At 39.2% G+C, this 18,905-nt stretch overlaps 2 protein-coding genes across 6 annotated transcripts; both read right to left on the bottom strand.

Moving 5' to 3' along the window:
* Nucleotides 1–3,409: 3,409 nt before the first annotated feature.
* LOC115682829 (vesicle-associated protein 2-2-like) lies at nucleotides 3,410–7,618 on the bottom strand. Its single transcript, XM_056318293.1, has 8 exons — nucleotides 7,458–7,618; nucleotides 6,852–6,922; nucleotides 6,573–6,654; nucleotides 6,112–6,227; nucleotides 5,856–6,038; nucleotides 5,464–5,544; nucleotides 3,837–3,914; nucleotides 3,410–3,694 (listed from the first exon to the last, which is right to left on the bottom strand). Exons 1-8 carry the CDS (start codon nucleotides 7,531–7,533, stop codon nucleotides 3,584–3,586), a joined length of 798 nt encoding a protein of 265 aa, XP_056174268.1. The 5' UTR covers nucleotides 7,534–7,618; the 3' UTR covers nucleotides 3,410–3,583.
* Nucleotides 7,619–11,956: 4,338 nt separating this feature from the next.
* On the bottom strand, nucleotides 11,957–16,810 carry LOC115682918 (sodium/hydrogen exchanger 1-like). 5 transcript variants are annotated; one of them, XM_056318749.1, is made up of 17 exons: nucleotides 16,500–16,810; nucleotides 16,164–16,201; nucleotides 15,972–16,036; nucleotides 15,503–15,857; nucleotides 15,277–15,395; nucleotides 14,866–14,963; nucleotides 14,536–14,595; nucleotides 14,370–14,416; nucleotides 14,062–14,256; nucleotides 13,916–13,962; nucleotides 13,742–13,808; nucleotides 13,527–13,627; nucleotides 13,340–13,441; nucleotides 13,080–13,218; nucleotides 12,903–12,965; nucleotides 12,708–12,788; nucleotides 11,957–12,598 (listed from the first exon to the last, which is right to left on the bottom strand). In XM_056318749.1, the coding sequence occupies exons 4-17, from the start codon at nucleotides 15,671–15,673 to the stop codon at nucleotides 12,278–12,280; spliced, it is 1,611 nt and encodes a 536-aa protein (XP_056174724.1). In that variant the 5' UTR covers nucleotides 15,674–15,857; nucleotides 15,972–16,036; nucleotides 16,164–16,201; nucleotides 16,500–16,810; the 3' UTR covers nucleotides 11,957–12,277. The 5 variants fall into 5 exon arrangements, with proteins under 5 accessions (XP_056174724.1, XP_030463145.1, XP_030463146.1 ...); XM_030607285.2 differs by lacking the exon at nucleotides 15,972–16,036; XM_030607286.2 differs by lacking the exon at nucleotides 16,500–16,810 and having other exon boundaries at nucleotides 16,164–16,469.
* Nucleotides 16,811–18,905: the final 2,095 nt, after the last annotated feature.

The following is an 18,905-nucleotide window of genomic DNA, read 5'->3' as shown; positions in this document are numbered from 1 at the left end:
CTGAGATCCTGTTTTACCATCTTCTTTATTTAACTTAGGGTTAGTTTGTTTGATGAAAAATCATTTTTGAGAATAAAATTTCCGTACTTTTCCGGTATTTGAGTTACGTGAAATTATTTGATCAATATAAAATGTTTATCATGGACTAAAAACAATAAACTTAGAGAATAATGATTTGGTAAGAAAGAATCGTTTTTCCTTATCTCTTGCTGCGTTGAAGTGAGAAGAATATATTTCATCAGTGCTAAATTTTCTTACATTCCCGAAAACAAGATCTTATATAATACTTTACAAATATGGTTTCATAATTTTTATCCTAATTTCTTTGTAATAGTTGTTATTTTGATTGGATTACAGATTAAACAAAGACGATATCGATTCGAGTTTATTAGTCATTATATGTTACTTTTAACGATACTAGCCGCCTTTAATGGATTTCACTTATTACCAATTACGATAAAATCAATTTTTTCAACTTGTTTTCACCATAATCAACTTTTTTTAATTTACTTTCTCTGAAATTAAATTTCCTAAAAACATTTTCCTATGACAAGAAAATCCTCACCGAGATAAACACACTCAAAAGTTTGTTTTTATGTGATTTTCAATTTTCATATGATGATATTTGATAGGAGGGAATCGCAAGATGAATCATTGGTGTGATTCCTTCTCGAGCAAGTTGGTTCATGGACTGTTCGTAGTCCAAGTCTTCATAGACTTTTGACTTTGCCGTTCTAAACCCGTGATGTTTCAGTCTTCTTGCACCAATCGTACGCTGTTCTGTCTTTTTTTCTTCTCTCTTTCCGAGAGTGGTAGCTAATGTTAATACTACGTTAAAACGAGGCCTAGGGAGCTTAGGTTTTAGATTGTTGGCGTCCGCATCAAAATCAAATCGACCAATCTCATGCAACTATTAATCTAATGATTACATTTCGATGCAATACCAAACTATATGTATATGACACATTCCATTTTCATTTAGTTAAATTAGACAGTATCAATTTTTTTATTTGATTGATGCCATGAATGGCCAAATTATTTAGAAAATAAAGTTTTTGCTTGCGAGTATTTTTCTAAGTTTCTAAATCAATTTCGCGGTAACTAAACATTTCATGTTTCATGATAGAAAATAAAATCTTGTTAGATCCGGAGGTGTAAAAATGTTCCATTCCTGAATTCACAAGTTCTTAAGTCTTTTTAGACATAAATCCTAGTTTGACCAACAAAAAATTTAAGATTGAAGATATTAAATCACGATAACTCGATGAGTCAAAAAAACCTCTTGGGAAGTATCAAATTTCCTGAATTAAGACCAATGAAAAATTAAATTTGTTCTTTGATAGCTTTAGCTTTGATTATACTCTACTAAGCTTTTGGTTTAGTAATAGAAAGTTCAAAAGTCTCATTGCAGATTTTTTAAATTAGACCCCTTTCGTTCGAATCGAAATCAACTTTCCTCCGTTAGCTCAAAAGCTCGGGCGAAGAAGAGAAAATAGGTGGTATCCCACTGCCTGACTCCTAGTCTTATCAAAAGAAAAGAAAGACTTTTCGTATAGATGCACGGCGGCCTTAAGTATCAAGACCCTTTGTTCCTCCTTCACCACAGAACATTAAGGAACTAATAATAGGAAGATTTTTTTTAATGACTTTTCGGTAGGTCATTGAACTTGGAGAAGCCAAAGGATTGGGTGAATATGCAAATAGCCGTGGGCCAGTTTTGCTGCAAAATTGGTCAATAAGGATGCTTCCTCGAAGCATCGCTCCCAGCCTATCAAAGTTGACAATTATTTGCGTTCCTTAACGCGGCAAAATCATTGGACATGTGGTGCAGAAATTTTGGGGATTACAATCAACTTTTGCCCCCCAAACAAATAAACGGGAGGATTCATTCAAAGTCGAAGTCAACAAAAGCAGACATCAAACTTCCAACCAAGTTCGTTTCCCCCCATCCTAATCAAGGTGAACTCCGGTCGGTCCAGTTTGATGGGCTGATCGGGCCAAGAAATAAAACCAAGAAATAAAAGACAAGTGTTGTGATGGCATACGTTAGACAAGGGGCCAAGGTAGAAACTGTGAAATTATCTACTAAACTCATTTGTCAAATCTGCGATATAGACATCTTGCTGCAATATAAAATCAAAAGGCCAGGACTTTTTCCAAAGAAAATTAAGATTCCATGTCAACTTAATACGAAACTGAAAATTTATGTTCTCCATGATAAAGTAGATAGTTAAGGACATTTTTTAATAGCAATTTGGAAAGCTCAAGATTCTCTAGATCTGGAAAATTCAGTTTTTCCAAAAATGACTTTTTTATAAAAGAAAATGAGAACTGTTTGTATTTTCACACTTGTGTAGTATCTATTTTCACGAATCCATTCATTCACTTGCTAAGATGATTTGATCAATATCTTAATATATCAATTCTAGTATTCTTATTAACATTACTTGTAAATAATCCGGATTTATTTTGTTAAACTTCAAATGACGAAAAGCCCGAGCTTATTCAGTAAACGTGCACATCTTTTTTAACAACGTTGATGAAAAAAAACCACTTATTGCTAGCAATTGTAATTAAATTGCCATTAAGTAAATCACGCGAAATGGTGAACGTGTGTTATTTTACAAATTATCATTGAAAATCTCCGGAAATTATTGAATTTGTGTTATGGAATCATTCATCAGATGCTGCCGGCCAAAAAAAGGAAATCATCTAATCAAATGGGGGCCGCCTATCAATTAACTATTGAAGTAGTTAACCCGCCGGGGACCTCAACCGTCATTCACGGCGAAACGGCCCGAGAGAATCCGAGGAAAATCTTGTTAAAAGAGCAAAGTGATAATAATGAAAAGATACAAAGCAAAGAAAAGGAAGATGGGTCATGCTAGCGTGGAAAAGAAAACCCACCAACGCTTTTTAGTGTGCGCCTCTTGCGTCGTCGGCAAGACTTTAGTCAAAAGTAGCCAGCAAGGCAAAAGAAGAAGAAGAAAAACAACAACATGAAGATGCATTTCGGTGGCAAGAAATCATTCACTATTGCTCCTTCCTGTTTTGCCTCTTCTTGTCCTGAGGAATTCCTTTTCATGGTGCGGTAATAAGTTTCTAAATCAATTTCGCGGTAAGGTAATATGTTAAATGAAGGCGGAATGAAAATTTTAAAAGCGAGATGAAATAGTGTTTTGGCTTGTAGATATATGGATATTCAAAGCCGGTCGAAGCACACGTATTTGGCAACACAATGATTACTATGTTTGGTAAAAACTGCTGCGAGATTATTGTAGTTACAACAACATTTATGTCTTGTAGTACTGGAACTATTGTAAATACCAATAATAACAACAATGATTGTGGAACTTTTCTTGCATTTTTGTCTTTTGGGAACTCAAGATTTTTCCAATTACACCATCCATAGAGTCAAACCAGGAATATACATTTTAAGAGCACATCATCTCCAACTGAAATACCAAAGCTTCCAGGTTTATACATGAGATTGCAGACGAAAAAATAAGGCAACACAATGCTGAACCCTAGATATACACAATCTACTTAAAGCCCAATTAGGCGGCGACCAAAACCATCTCAGCTACGGGTGGATAATGTATCCAACTGCAAGGGCAACAAGAACGACCGCACAAACATACAGGAAAGGAAATCCCACTTGAATTGCTCTCCCACCTGTCTTCCTCAACATCTCCTGTTGAACAAAGCAACAATCTTTCCCCGTAAGCTTTGGTATTCGAATGTTGAAAGAAAGTATATTGCACCATATCTTGGAGATGAGGCAAGATTGGCATGATGCACGTAATGGGGAAAACATTAAAGTGCACAGTACTCACCAGGTCACGCCTAAGTGCATCTCTCTCTCGATTCTGCAAACTTCTCTCCTCTGTCAATCTGCTGATGGTAAGCTCTGCCTGCAAAGTTTGGTGTGTCTTTTGCTATTATCTTCTTTGAAAACTCAAAGATGGAGAGAGGTAGGAAGATAAGCAACATTGAAGAGGAACGGAAACCACAAACTTGCAGCGGAAGTCACAGAAAGCTGTCTGCTTTGAGATGCATGACAGACTACGCATATGGTCATTGTTATCTTCATGGCCAAAAAACAATTATTTCTCTGGGAATCTAATTAAGTTTTATAAGATTCACATCCAAATAGAGGAATAATATTGTACTTTAAGCTCCGCTAATGCCTGCAAAGTTGCTATTATCTTCTTTGAAAACACAAAGAAAAGGGGAGAGGTAGAAAGACAACCAACATAGAAGAGAAACCGAAAGCACAAACTTGCAACAAAAGGCACAGGAAGCTGTTTGCTTTACGATGCATGACAGACTATGCATATGGTCATTACGGTCTTCATTATTCCTGCAAAGTTTTGGTCCGTATTTGCTATAAAATTCTTTGAAAACTCAAAAAAGGGGAGAGATGGAAAGAAGAACAACACCGAAGAGAAATGGAAAGCACAAACTCGCGACAGAGGGCACCAACTGCTTGCTTTAAGATGCATGACAACCATGCATATGGTCATTTTTTTCTTCACTACTAAAAAAAACAATTATTTCTCTGGGACTCTTATAAAGTTTTATAAAATTTACATCCAAATAGAGGAATAATAAAGTATTTTATGCTCCACTGCTGCATCATATGTACATATATGTTCAATGCAACCAAAAGAATCATGTTTCTCACATGAAAATCTCTCCCCAAGCAGGAAAAGTTTATAAGTGTCTGAAACATAGTCTAGTTTATTGCAGCTAAAAGAGTACGTGCGCTACACATTTTCACAGATAAACTTGACCGTAAAAACCAATGAAATAGTTTGTAAGTTCAGGGGAGCAAAGTATAAGGATTTAAAGTTTAGGACCCAAGCGTAAGAGAGTGAAAATTCAGAAAAGTAAACTGAAAGGCTTAAACGTTTGGGGTTTAATGAGTTCGGGAAGGTAAAGTGAGAGGATTAAAAGTTTAGGGTTAACGTGTAAGAGGGTAATAAGTTAGGGGGATGAAGTGAAATTTTCCCCAGTTCCTATATAGAAGAGATCCGTAGTCATTTCACTCTCTAAATGTAAAATTAATGAAAACCAGAATTAATTTTCCGATTATGAAGAACAAATTCTTCTCCTGCCTTCAAGATAATAGAGTATGTTATTCTGAATTAATTGATTTTATTCATTGCCATCAATAATTGTATGTTAATGTGACAAATCATGCTTTTGCTTTTAAAGCAGTGGTTTATGTAAATATAAGCAAATGGCCTCTTAGCAATCAAGCATCACCCTCCAGAACTCAGAAGAAACACCAGCTTATTTCTGTTAAGCATGGTTTTTGAAATCATCCTCTCTTCCGTCTCCTCTTCTCATCTGTATAAAATGGGTATTGCCTGTGTAGTGAAAGTGTAACTGTCCTCCTAATGATCTCACAGGCAAAAGTTGACCTAAGTTCAAATTAAGCAGGGGAAATAAGCTAACCTCTTTTAACTTTGAATCCACCAAGCTGAGTCTTGATTTTAACTCCTTAAAATCCTCTGACACGTCCAACCCCTCAGGATCCTGGCATCAAAAGACAATCCTTCCGAATTATAAGAGTGAGGGCAAAAGTTATATCCTATGATTTCCATGTTTCATGAGACGTAGAAACGTATTCAAATACGGTCAAGATGAGAAAAAAGCAACTTCATACAATCGCGTTTAGTTGATAAAAAGGTATCAATTCATCTGCAGCGACTAAATTCAATTCACATACCAATGACATGCAACCCAGTCAAGGCTGTGTCAAAGCCCCAATACATATATTAGATACAATGCCATCTCAATCCAGAAAGGCAATAAAGTGACATATTGATGTTTTCTGGTCGTCATACCCTGAGAGGAGATGATACATTTTCAACTCCAGCAGGTGAGACATCCTTTAAAACAGTAGTCTCGGAAAATGAATCTTGCTTCCGTTCTCCACAAACTGGCAGCAACAATGGTGATTGCACTGGACTGGTGAGGACTACTTTTATTTTCCTCTCCTCTACATATTTACCACTTCCTTTATCAAACTGCCAATTGTAAAGAAAATTACTCAAGTTACTTAACCTGAAAGAATAGGGAACATATAGCAGCAAAACCTACCACATCAGCAGTAATGTCCTCTTCACTTGTCCCAAAAGGGACAATAGTGCCCTGTATCAAAAACTTGTCTCTACACTGCAGGACAGGTGGAGCTACCTGCTGTGCTTGCATGGTAACTGCATCAAACAGAAGATAGGATGAAAAGCCTGCTCCAATTCTTTGGAAGTATCAGAACATAGCTTTTTACGTCTATCATAGTTTTCCACTATCTCAATGTACTTAGGCTACTATAATAGACATTTAAAATCTAATTCAAAGATTATCCTTGCTGCAATGCGACTGACTCTACCTTAAGCAGTTCATATACCAGGAACAATAAATTCTACTTGACATGTCATGGCAAAGAAACTGCAGAAGAATCATTCAGCTGATTCAAGTACTGTGGGCGTGTCCCCTCACAAGTATGCGAGTGGCTATAATAAATATGTAAACATGATGTTTCTCAGACTTGAGTAGCATACCTGTGAAATCAGATGCTCCATTTGGCTTGATGATGCCTATATTTGGCCGCACACAGTATTTCTTTGGAGATGTAGTCTTAACCTGGAAGGTTTTAAACATCCAATACAGAGTTCATAGTAAATCTCCATAATCAAGAGTTCTTAATGCACTGTTATCCTACTCCGAAAAATAAATTGCATCAGGAGAATACAAGATCAACAGGAAAATGTTCCCCTGCCATAACCTAAAAGAAGAAAAACACGACCATGTTGAAAGAACAGTTTCAAAGAATTCCTCACCTTGAAAGCAACATACTGATCGGTCTTATTGCCTAGTTGAATCGAGCAGGAGCTTTGTTTCCTCAACTCAACTGCATAAACACAGAGAAGAGGCTTCGGATTAAAAGACTTAATGAGAAAGGGGGCACGTCAGGAGAACAGGAAATGATGAAACGTATCTGAAAATATAATGCAATAACAAAATCTCATTTCACACGTATCCTATATTAATCATTCTCTCAGTCATTTTATTAGAATAGCCAGTCGCATACATTCAATCCAGAAACATAATCACTCACAAGGCATTTTAAGAATTTGTCGTGAGGGGACAGAAACTACGCGAAAGAGAAAGAAAAAAAAACCTGACCAAATATTCAACAACACAAGGAAAAAGAATTTGAAATTAGGTCGACTGGTGACTATTTCACACATGCCACTGAAGCTCATGCCTCAAGATTATGATTTATGCTGTTGAACCGCAAATTCTCAGGCAAATTATCGTCGAACAAAAGGATATTCTCGCCTTCAGTCATTGCACAATAACAGAGAGAGGCAAGCAAAGCAAATTCAATCTAACTCCAAAATGGAAAAAAAAACGAACCAAACTCGCAGCACTAATGTACTCACAAATAAACTTGAGTTCATGAGGCCTGATCTCCAAGAGCTCTTCGGCCATGACAACGACCGCAGCACCCTGATCCATACGAAACAGCCGCGTCACGCAGCAGGGTAACAACAGTCAGGCAAAAAAGCTTCGCAGTTAGAAAAGTAAAACATAAAGCTCAATTTCAAGCACCCATTCCTATAATCCAGCACGTCCAGCAGTCTCGAGCGCATCGCTCATTTCACCAAACACCGAAATCGCACATCATCGCCCCAACACCAGACAGGCACAAAAAGCTTAGACGATTCACACTCGCTCGCGCGAAGCATGATTCGGCACACTAATTACCCACACAATCCAATTCAGGATTTTACAAAAGGAACCCGATCACCGCATCGATCCGTTCCCAGACACGCGTTGCCGGCTCGAAAGACGCAAGCGCCGCGATCACGATTACGTTCCAGCGCAGGAACTCGAGACCGGCGACGACGATCCGACGCTCGGCGATCGCGATACGGTTCCGAATCTGATGAGGAAGCGCCCCAAAGGAAGGGAAGAACACTTACCGTCAACGCGCGGATGAGCGAGAGCGAGAACGATCGAGCGAGAGAGAGAGAGAGGTGGAAGCGAAGGAACGACGATGGCGGAGGAGGAGGAGGAGGAGGAGGGAGTGGTGGTGGTCGTCGTGGTCGTGGTGGTGGTGGGGGTGGTGGGGGTTTGGTTGGGTTTGCAGAGTGGCGGTTGCGCCCGCTACTTATACATGTATGCAATTTTCAAAAGTTTTCGTCTCCGAGAAGTTAACCCCCTTTTCGAGCGCCGGTTCCTTAAAAAATCGGCCGCTGAAAAGTCTAGATTTTTACATTTTAGTCCTTGGAATCTCTCTCTAAGGTCTCGCTTTTCACATTTTAGTCCTTCGAATCTCTCTCTCTCTAGGCTTGTCGTGCTTGTGGGGGTAGAGATAGAGAGGTCAGGGTTAGATTTGAAAAGAGAATTGAAAAGGTGGGGGCCAATGTTGGATTTTGGTTAAAATAATGGAAGATGTATATGGATATAGGAAAACAATCCGTTCCCTTTGGATGTTTATCACGGGGGAAAAAATTGATTTGTGAACGTAATGGGGCACGAATTTTGTGCCATAATTTGGAGAAAGTGAGAGATTATTTTCCTTTGGAGTAATATGTTGTTTTCTTGTAAGTTGGGATGGAGACCGATTGTAGGAAAATTGGCCCTAAAAGTTAGATGTCGCTTATATCTGTACTGCGAATAAAGTCGGCTTTTGATAAATTTTCAGATATTGGATACACTCTTATCTCATCTCGATAGGGCCGACATATCCATTTTGGTACTCAGATTTATTGTGCCCAATTTTGCATGGGTAATATGTCATTTTCTCAAATGGATCGTAAATGGGTTGAGAAAAAATAAAGTTTAAAAAAATAAGTCACATATGAGTCCCTTTAGTGATGCATATTTTAACCCGTTTTCCAAAGCTCACACATCTCGATATAAAAATATATAGAGATAATATCAGATACAGTGTGTTATTAAATTCCTGTTCACGGCCACTTACTTGACAAATCATCTATTTTTTTTATGGTACATGACCGCATGTATCCTCACCTTTGAAATTCATATTAATATCCTCCTGGTAGAAATCATCCAAACTCATCTCGAATCGGCCACGACACAGCGTGTTCGACATGCTCGAAGAAACTAATTTAGCTAAAATGAAACTTATCCAAGGTCTCATCCTAAACCTTTTAAAGAAGGAGACGTGTTATAAAAAGTGGTCGATAAAGTCACTGGCGTTTTTCTTTTGCTGAGAAAAAGTCGCTGGCGTTAGAACCAAGGGACATGCGAAAACCAATAGCTAGCTTAATGTTGTACTTTCCCTAGCCTAGAGTCTCTCTCTGAACGCGAATATTTTCTTCTCTTGTATGTAATAATCTTAAGTTACTACATCTAACAAAATGTGAAAAAGATGAAAGATCAACATCTCATTAAAGCATCAGAAAATAGATTGATTGCAAGTCGGTATTGCAAGTAGGGGTGTGCAACCGGACCGGGTTTACCCGGAAACCGGACCAACCCACCCGAAAAACAGGTCCGGGAACCGGTTCTAACAAGAACCGGTCCGGGTACCGGTTCCATTTTTTGGGAACCGGTTAGAACCGGTCCGGTTTCCGGTTCTAAGTAAAAACCAACCCAAACCTGTTTTAGAACCGGTTTTAGGACCGGTTTTGAGATAATGTACAAAAAAGTAAAAAGCCTATATCACGTTACCCTACTTCACCGGTTTTAGAACCGATTTCCGGTTTAATATTGGAATATGTTTCACAACTATGAGCGAAACAGCACGGCCCTTAAAGTCATCTAAATATTGTGTGATTCAGATGAGATATATAGACATTTTTTTAGTGAGAGCAGATGCCTTACCGCCAAGTTTATTTATCACGTTACCCTACTTCACCGGTTTTAGAACCGATTTCCGGTTTAATGTTGGAATATGTTTCACAACTATGAGCGAAACAGCACGGCCCTTAAAGTCATCTAAATATTGTGTGATTCAGATGAGATATATAAACATTTTTTTAGTGAGAGCAGATGCCTTACCGCCAAGTTTATTGATTTTTCTTTCAAGATATTTCATTCGGAAACAGAAGTGAGAAGTTATCTCATCATGGCGCAAAATAAAGAGCTAAACATGTTGAATAAATTCCCTGGAAATGTGACTCTTAAATATTTATGCGATTGGACTATGTCTTGCCACATAGTGCTTTTGGATTGTTGATTTTGATGGATTGTAATTTCAATTGCTCATTTTGGGGATTGTTACTTTTGGCGGATAGTGGTTTTTGTTATACATCTTTTATTTTAAATTGTTTCATTGTTACCTATATTATTTTGCTAGAAAAAAATGAAACCGAAAAAGGAACAAAAAAAAAAATAGGTTCTCGGGTAGACCCTGAAACCGGACCGGAAAAATAGGGTTGGTTCCAAAACAGGGTCTAGGAAAAACAGGGTTGGTTTCAGGTTCCAAAAATTGGGAACCGGTTATAACAGGGTTGGTTTCAGGTTCTAGGTCCGGACCCAACCCACCCTGGAACCGATCACCCCTAATTGCAAGTCGGTCCTAGGCTCCTAGCAAACATAACGCGTCCTACACGGTTAGAGGTTTAGATTTGATCTGTTCACGAGACTCACGCGATGCTCGATTGGCCTCGGGGTAATCGGATCTCTGTGCTCATATTTTTGAATTACTGAAAATTAAGATAAAAGATACCACCGCCCGCAGCGGCTGCGTTGGCTTGCGCTCTCATCCCCCCACGAAAAGATCAGAGTTCGAACCTCAGCGTAGTCGTTAGGGATTCTTAAGTGTGGCGCTGTGGTGGTGGGTCCTGCGCTAGCGTCACCCCAGGTTTACCCCTCCGGCTGTCGGCCGTGCGGGGGTTCCTGGGTCATCAAAAAAATAAAATAAAAGATATCGTTTTCTATGATGTAATTTCCACTTCTAGTTTGCTATATCTAGAATAACACGTCTAGATTGATCAAAGAGTAGAATCTATTCGGCTTCGAAAGTTACCATGCGTTTGGTACGATTTTTCCGCACTTCCTATTGTCGGGAAATAGGGTCCTCTGTCTTTTCTATGCGTTTGGTACAAACCTTGCAGCTTCCTGCTAATAGGAGCATTGAAGTACTATAATCCTATTTAAAGATTATTTTATCAGGACAAAGTACCGATGCACAAACCCTTGCTTAATAATAAAAGAAACATAAGGGATATATTCACTGGAAGTCCTAAAATTTGTCATGAAAGTGCAATTAAGTCCTAAAAACTTATAAAAAGTGCAATTAAGTCTTAAAACTTGTTAAATTGGTTCGATTGAGTCTTAAAGTTAACATTATCTAACTTACTAACAGAAAATGCTGACATGGCCCTGACGTGTCTAAATTATTAAACTTAATACTAAAACAACGTCATCTTGACGCAAATTTGATTTTGAATACTAATTTTATTTAAAATAAATTTTAAAAAAATAAGCTAAATATTAAATTAAAAAGAAAAAAAGATGAGGAGGAGGACAGGCCAGGAGGGGCCGGCGAGGAGGGTTGGGGACGACAGGCGAGGGCCTGCAGGCCCTTGCCCAGATCTGGGCGAGGGAGTGGCGGCCCTCGGCCTAGTCTAAGCGAGGGCCGGCGACCCTTGCCCAGTCTGAGGGAGCACCGCGACCCCTTGATTGCCGTCAGCGAGGGTCACCAGCCCTTGGCCGGGGTCCAGCGACCCCTGCCTGTCCTCCTCTTCCTATTTTAATATTTAGCTTATTTTTAAATTTAGTTTAAATAAAATTAGTATTAGAATAAGTATAAAAAAAAAAAGCCACATAGAGTTGAAAAAAAAATCACGTCAACATTTTTCGTTAGCTAAATTGGACGGTGTTTATTTTAAAATTCAATTGAACTAATTTGATAAGAATGGCTCCAGAGCTAGAAAATAATAACAATAATAACAATTCAAGGATATTTGGGAATGAAACTTTGATTTGACTTGAAAATTTACAGGCAGAAACCAGTGACGGTATATAAAGCATGCACGAAACCTTGTCACAAGACTATACAAGCAAATAGCTACAAATGCTTGAACTACAATTTAATCACTCACTTCACCACCATATCAGACACAAAATTTTAAGGGAACCTCCCTCTAGGATCACAATTCAAGCACCCCATGCTTATTAAATCGCTCCGGATCCGCGCCACGCGGCTTCAGATCTTCTGGAAAATGAGCATACTGCTTTCCGACCCGATTTAACATCAGAAACTGGCTGTTCCATTAGTCCGGCCTTACTGCCATTGATGATTGCTGCGATCAGTCGGTGATCCGGGGACAAAGGGCACGAAACCTCGCCCTCCAAACACAGGGCGCATGAACGCATTGTCGAACTTCCGCCAGTAGTAGTGTACAGTGTTGGTAGGAGTTGTTAGAAGCATGCGTAAGCTCGACGGCCGCGGAACATTCTGGTTGCTCTCTATGCCCTGGCCATTGCCGAGGAGTGGCACGATGAAGGACTTGGGGGTAGTTGGCTCGGAGGAAGCCATGCGGACTAAGTGCATGGGCGAAGGAAGCAAGAGCCGGATGAGAGGTTTGGTCATCAGCCCGAACACCTGGAGAGACAGAGAGAGAGAGAGAGAATTGATCCGCCGGGTTCAAGTTGATTAAAGCAGTATGCATCTCTTTCGCATCGCCTATAGAGCATATCAGCTAATGACTTACCACCGTGCTGAATAGAACGACCGTGATAGTACTAGTGATCATAAACGCATTGTTCCTCACTTTTGTCTCGGCCATAGCAAACTGCATCAACATGCATGAGGGGTTGGCAAAAGCATGTTCATGACTAACAAAACAATCTGCAATATCAAACCGACTGAATAAAGCTTCAAGTAGTGATTTTGTCTTGCTTTTTACCTTATTGTATGCAAGAGCCATGGACACAGCACCGCGCATAAGACCAGCCCACCATATTATAACCTGCAGAGTTTCTTATTAAGAAACAGATTCTACTGACATATTCTGAGTAGTTAACTAGAACACTGCAGGCCCTGTATGTGCATGTAGAGAGAGAGAGAGAGAGAGAGAGATCACCTGTTGCCTCAACGTAATTTTCTCATGTGCAGATTTCTTAGTCAAGTTGGATAAAAATGACAAGGGGAAAACAAAGGCTGCTCTTCCGAGCAGAACCAGTCCCAACAATATGGAGCTAAACTGCACTGATTTTTTGGGACTGAAAGCAAATGATGAAAGAAAGAAACATGTTCAGTACATATGAAGTGCTATATACTGCATTGCCATTCTCGGCTGAATGTGTGTGTGGTATAAACACCAGGTACATATACATAACTAACCTATCACTGACGACGCTCCATCTCTCAATGTCCAAGGCATCCATGCCAACATAAAGGAATATAAAAATCTCAGCAACAAATGACAAAGTTGCAAAAGTGTGCCTGTGTTTTTGCCAAAGAGCAATTAGTTTTGTAGTAATGAATGCAAACCAATTCAACTGAATTAAAGGAGAGATGATCGACATACTTAGTGGTCACCCTTGAACTTTCAGTGACATTATGCCATGTGTAGTGTGACATAACGATTCCGCAAAAGAATACAGTGAGGATGCCACTTAAGTAAAAGAGCTGCACAGATAAATTTACATTATTACACCATCATCAGTGTTTGACAAGCTTCCAGTCGTGTTAGGAAGAACAACAGAAAATAATCAGAGGAGAGATATATGAAGAAAATCATACTTCAGCCAGCATATACGACATGTATGCCATGAGAATCATGAGAGCAACTTCACGGTCAGTTGAGTGCCTGATTTGAAAGACAACGAAGTATATGAGCAGGTATGGGGGCTGCAGCTTCTATCTTCCATATAAGTTGTTTTAGCAATACCGTATACTTATGTAACTAATACATACCTGCCAAAGTAGAGTTTTCTGATGATATAAGCACTAAGCAATCCAGTCTGCAGGGGACAATACATGTTGAAAAGGATAATGTTATGGTTGTTATTATTATTCTCTCAAAAGGGTCGGTGCACATGAGAGAGGAGAGCGAATCTCACCAAAACTCCGAGCAATGTACTCAGGATAAATAAGTACAAAAAATTGCCAACAAACTGCAATGCGATGCTTGAGTCGATGTGGGAAAGATCGAAACTTTGAATCGCATTGAAAAGAACCACTGAAGTAGCATCATTTACAACACCTTCTCCGAACACTAGACTATACAACAAGGGAGTTTCATCCTGATTAAGGACCTGCAGCAATAAGTTGAATAAACAGTGTCAGCAATAAGTTAAATAAACAGTGTCCAGAGATGGCAATCCTTTGAAATTTTTGAACCAGGTAACGGTTCCAAAGGCTATCTTACCTGCAAGGTACAGACAGAATCTGTAGCAGAGAATATTGCTCCAATTGCTGCAATCAACGGAGAAAGTCAAGGGAAACAAAGAAAATAACGAGGAACTGCTTCAGAAGTAAAAAAAATAAAAATGAGACGTCAAGTTGCTGAGAAGATAAAGGTAGTTTTAAATTACCAAGATAATCTCCTATATCCAGTTTACGGAAGTTCAATCCCTCAAAAATGTATTTGGCACCTGGGACAAAAGATAGCAAACATGATTAGACTGTAAGATACATTAACAGATAAAACCATGTCAAGATTTTTGGAAAAAGAGAGGGAAGAGAAAAAAAGAGAAGAAGAAACCAGTACGCTGGAACATGTCAACCATCAGATCATATAGCAAGTGCAAAGAGGAGAATGAAGTAATGAAGTAACAAAAAAAAGCAATGGTGAATCTTGTGCAGGACCTGGGTGGACGAGAATCGCTTCAGAAGGTTTCACTCAAACAAGGTATTAAGCATACCTAACGAAATGATGCCAAAGGATATCAGAGTTCCAACAGCACCGAAGAGTATGATTGTCATAAAATTGCGGAAAAACTGCTTCTTCTTCACCTGGAACCTGGTAGAGGAAGGAAAGGAAGGTCATAATCATGCATGACCATGTCTATATATAAGCACACCCACTAGAAAGTTAGTGCTTCCCCTATTGATTCTTGTTAAGCTTCGCATTTGTGCATGTGCACGCAATGTAATCAAAAGTTGCAACCAGATTCATAAAATTAAGCCAAGTGGACTTTTGGGTAAATTGGACACATTGAAATAACCATAAGTTTTACACCAAATTGATCACAAAAGGAACATGTTAATTCTTTATGATAGAAACGGTATTAATCGACAAACAAAAACAGGATGCTGCAGAAGCTCAAACTTACCCGGCATTAAATATGATGGGTGGAAGAAGATAGATAAAGAAAAGATCTTCACTGAAAACTAAAAGATGCGAACTCTTTCCTCGAGTAGTAAGCAGAATAACAACTCCAGTGCAAAGACCCTGCAATAAAACTCAAATTGAATCAAAATTGAGCCCATGATAACCCCAGTTCAGCCCTCATAACTTTCTAAAACTCAAATTCAGAATTTTCACCGTATAAATCTTACAATTGCGAGGGCCGTGATTGACTCGTTCATCCATCGATTCTCCTCCAACAGGTGACCAACCACGATACAAGCACAAAGCAGCGCAACAAAGAGGTTCATCGACACAACTGAATCGTGGTCAGATGTGAATGCTCCCAATTTGCTAAAGATGGAGCCGGGATCGATCGCCATGGTTGCAGCAGCAGCGGATCAAACTCACAAAACAAAACCCCTGGAATCAACGGATATCCAATTCACTGTATATCTCCTACACAAAGCCAAAATATTCTAAGGTGCCCTCTAATCTTGAAACTTTGGTCCAAAATCTGGAGATTCATGAACACCCAACTCCGATTTCCTCAGTCAACGAAAATATCTGCAATGTGAAGGTCTTAGAGCTATCAGTATAAGAAAGACACAGAGGTTACTGTTCAAGCACTGGGAAAACTAATGGAATATTAGCAGAAAGTAAGTCAACAAAAGCTCCAACCTTCCCTAATGCGGGACCACAAAAAAAAGCACCGAACTTTAACTTCGTAAAAAAAAAGCGATTGTCTGAAAGCAAAGCAAACCAACAAAAGAACATTTGAGTTCAAAACCCATAATTCAATCTTCCGCTACCATGCATCAAATTTGCTAACAATACCAAGCACAAATTAAAGCTCAAAAAAGAAACACCAACCTATCAGAGTACCACTGACTCATGAACGAGCTTCGATTCTGGACATTCACAAGCGTAAATGAAACATGTTCAGTAATCCAAGCATCGTCTTGTTGTCAAATTAAGCTGAACTTGTGAATCTACAGAGAGAAGATCTAGAGAGAGAGAGAGAGAGAGAGAGAGAGAGAGAGAGAGAGAGGGAGGGAGGATATTCCAGTGTGCAACAGAGAAAGCTCAATGAGAGATGCCAACCGTAAGAAGCCACCAAAAAGCAAAGGATGAACGGAGTTTTGCTTCTTACAGACCTGCAAGCACCGACAAATTTAAAAATCTGAAAGAAGGAAAAAGTTGGCTGACCGCTGATTACGCATCAAGATTCCAGATTGATGATATTCTAGTACTGGGTGCAGGCTATAAATGGTGGGTTTCTCGTTTCTTGGAAGCTAATGGATGGAGGAGAGAGAGGATCACAGGGGATCCCACCTGTACAGAATGATGGTGTCTCTGTGTACAGAAATATCCAATTCAAAGGTGGAAGCATTTCTTGGTCAAGCCAAAGATGACAATAAAGAAAGGGAGAGGGGTCTTGGTCTTGGCACGGCTGGAAAGAGTTAAAGAGAATACTGCCATGGACAATGATGGAGATGTAAACAAATGAGAGGAGCTTTTCAAGTGCATCACCTCATGCTTTCCCACTGGCAGACAGACAGGGGAGAGGTGATTCTTGGTTGTGCTGATGGCGACTCAAGAAGGTGAAATGGAATTTGTCGTAAAATTGCTCATTCATTTAAGTTGTTGCCGTTTTTCCCTGGGAATTTTCTAAATCTGGGCACCCTATGAGCAATTTTTTTCCCATGGCTTATCATGGTATGTATGGAAATATAATTAGCAAGAAGCCATGGATTAAAGGGATAAGGCGAAAGACAAATGCAAATGTAAGTCGTACTTAATTTTGAGTGATATATATATGGGGTCCGAATATTCGAAAAATTGGAACAAGAGCATGTTGTTTCGGATTTTTTGAGCACATACTTGTTCTCTTTTCAAAAGTTTATAACAATGGAGCATTCTAAATTAAAAATTGCGAAACCCATTAAATTATTTCGTATGGTTGTATTCATAAATGTCTGTGCTCAATTATGAATAAACATTGAGTTTCAAAGCCCTACAAAAGAAGAGAGAAAAGGAAAAAAGCAATTCGATTCAAACGCGCGCCTCTTCGAATTTAAAATAATTAAGTGGTCCGAATATTTGAGAAAGTGCGTCTTTTATTTTCCTATCGAAAATTTGACGATGGAGTTTACGTGTCTCTTTGATTTTAGACCAGCTCTCGAAAGTCTTTGGAATCATTTAATTTATCGAACAACCAAGGAAAAAATGGGTTAAGAAAAGGAAGAAGAAGTTTCCAAATCGACATTGGCAACAAGTTGTCAATCTCAAAATGATTCCAGAGTCCCCTTTCAGCGTCCTCAATTTTATTTTATTTTTTTCACGTAAATATATATATCTAATTTTTTTATTAAAAAAATGTTTAGTTATTTTAGTCAATGTAAGAGGTATTATGTTATGACCATGCATCTATTTGTAACGTAAGCGCAGGCGTGGCGGTTGGGCCCAGGCGTTGATTATTCTTTTCCAACAATTTTAAGCCATGAACGACCGCAACCCCGCCATACTTCTACTTTCTAATGAGCTTAACACGTACATGCATACATGCATACTTGTATGTGTGGGATACATATATGTATGTATGATTCCTTAGTTGAATGTTTCAATAAGCATATTTCCTCTTTGTTGTGGAACGTTGATTTGCTCGGTTTTCGTTATAATTATCTTCCCGTCTCGAGTAATGAATTACAAATATACCGAGACGTGTGAAATTGTTAGTCGAGACCAATCAAGTGGTCGATTGGGTAGTCAAAGATTGGTTTACAAGTGAAAGATCACGGGTTCAATTCCCTACTCTATTCTCGGTCTCAAGAAACCTTAATTAGTCTGCGAGGGACGAGCTGTGACTTAAGTGTATCGTCGATTTTGAGCTTTCTACTCACCCCCCGATGAGCAGTTGGTGTCCCGCCGAGTCTCTTAAATTTGGACCTTCCAATAGCGGGTGGAGCGTGTCACAATCCCGTCCAGACCCTCTCTTTGTTTTTTTTTCCCTTCTCGAAAGGAAGAGATTGTTAGTGGTGAAAAATGTGGATAAGCAATGATCACACTTTAGTCTTTGCTAATTCGATTCAACATATCAATGTCTAGGGCGTCCAATCCTATGGGCCATGGGCCGGTCCACCGGGCACTAGAGTGCGTAGCCACTTCCTCGAAACTTTACTTATGACTGGCCAAGCCTATCCATTCCATGCATCATGCATTGATTTGGAAGACACAAGGCAGTAAAACTAGGTAAACACAGTACAGTTAGACCAGATTATTGTTCAAGCTCGCGCGTCGGACACCGCTAGTTGCCGGGCGTCGATTTCACTTGGTCAAGTTTGTGTAGATATAATTGAACTAGGCTGAAAGTGTGTCGTTGCTTTCCCAATTGTAATGAAAATGGCGAGTTCACAGAGAATTTTTCTACATTTGACAAAACATAGAGATGAAAAAAGGGAATGCAACTATGGAAGGGAGAGATCAGTGATTTGATTTTTCAGGAGGAGGGACCTGAGTTTCGCCTTTCTGCTACCACTTGTAGCTGTAATTGAGGAGGAAGGAGTGGGACAGGACCACTCCATTTTTGGTCCCTTCTCTTATTGGATCTGACTG

This window comes from Syzygium oleosum, unplaced genomic scaffold (genome assembly GCF_021117445.2).
Source record: "Syzygium oleosum isolate NSW1041296 unplaced genomic scaffold, Sole_v2.1 Sole_v2.01, whole genome shotgun sequence".
In the NCBI taxonomy this organism is placed as follows: domain Eukaryota; kingdom Viridiplantae; phylum Streptophyta; class Magnoliopsida; order Myrtales; family Myrtaceae; genus Syzygium; species Syzygium oleosum.
This window is presented reverse-complemented; position numbering and strand designations above follow the sequence as displayed.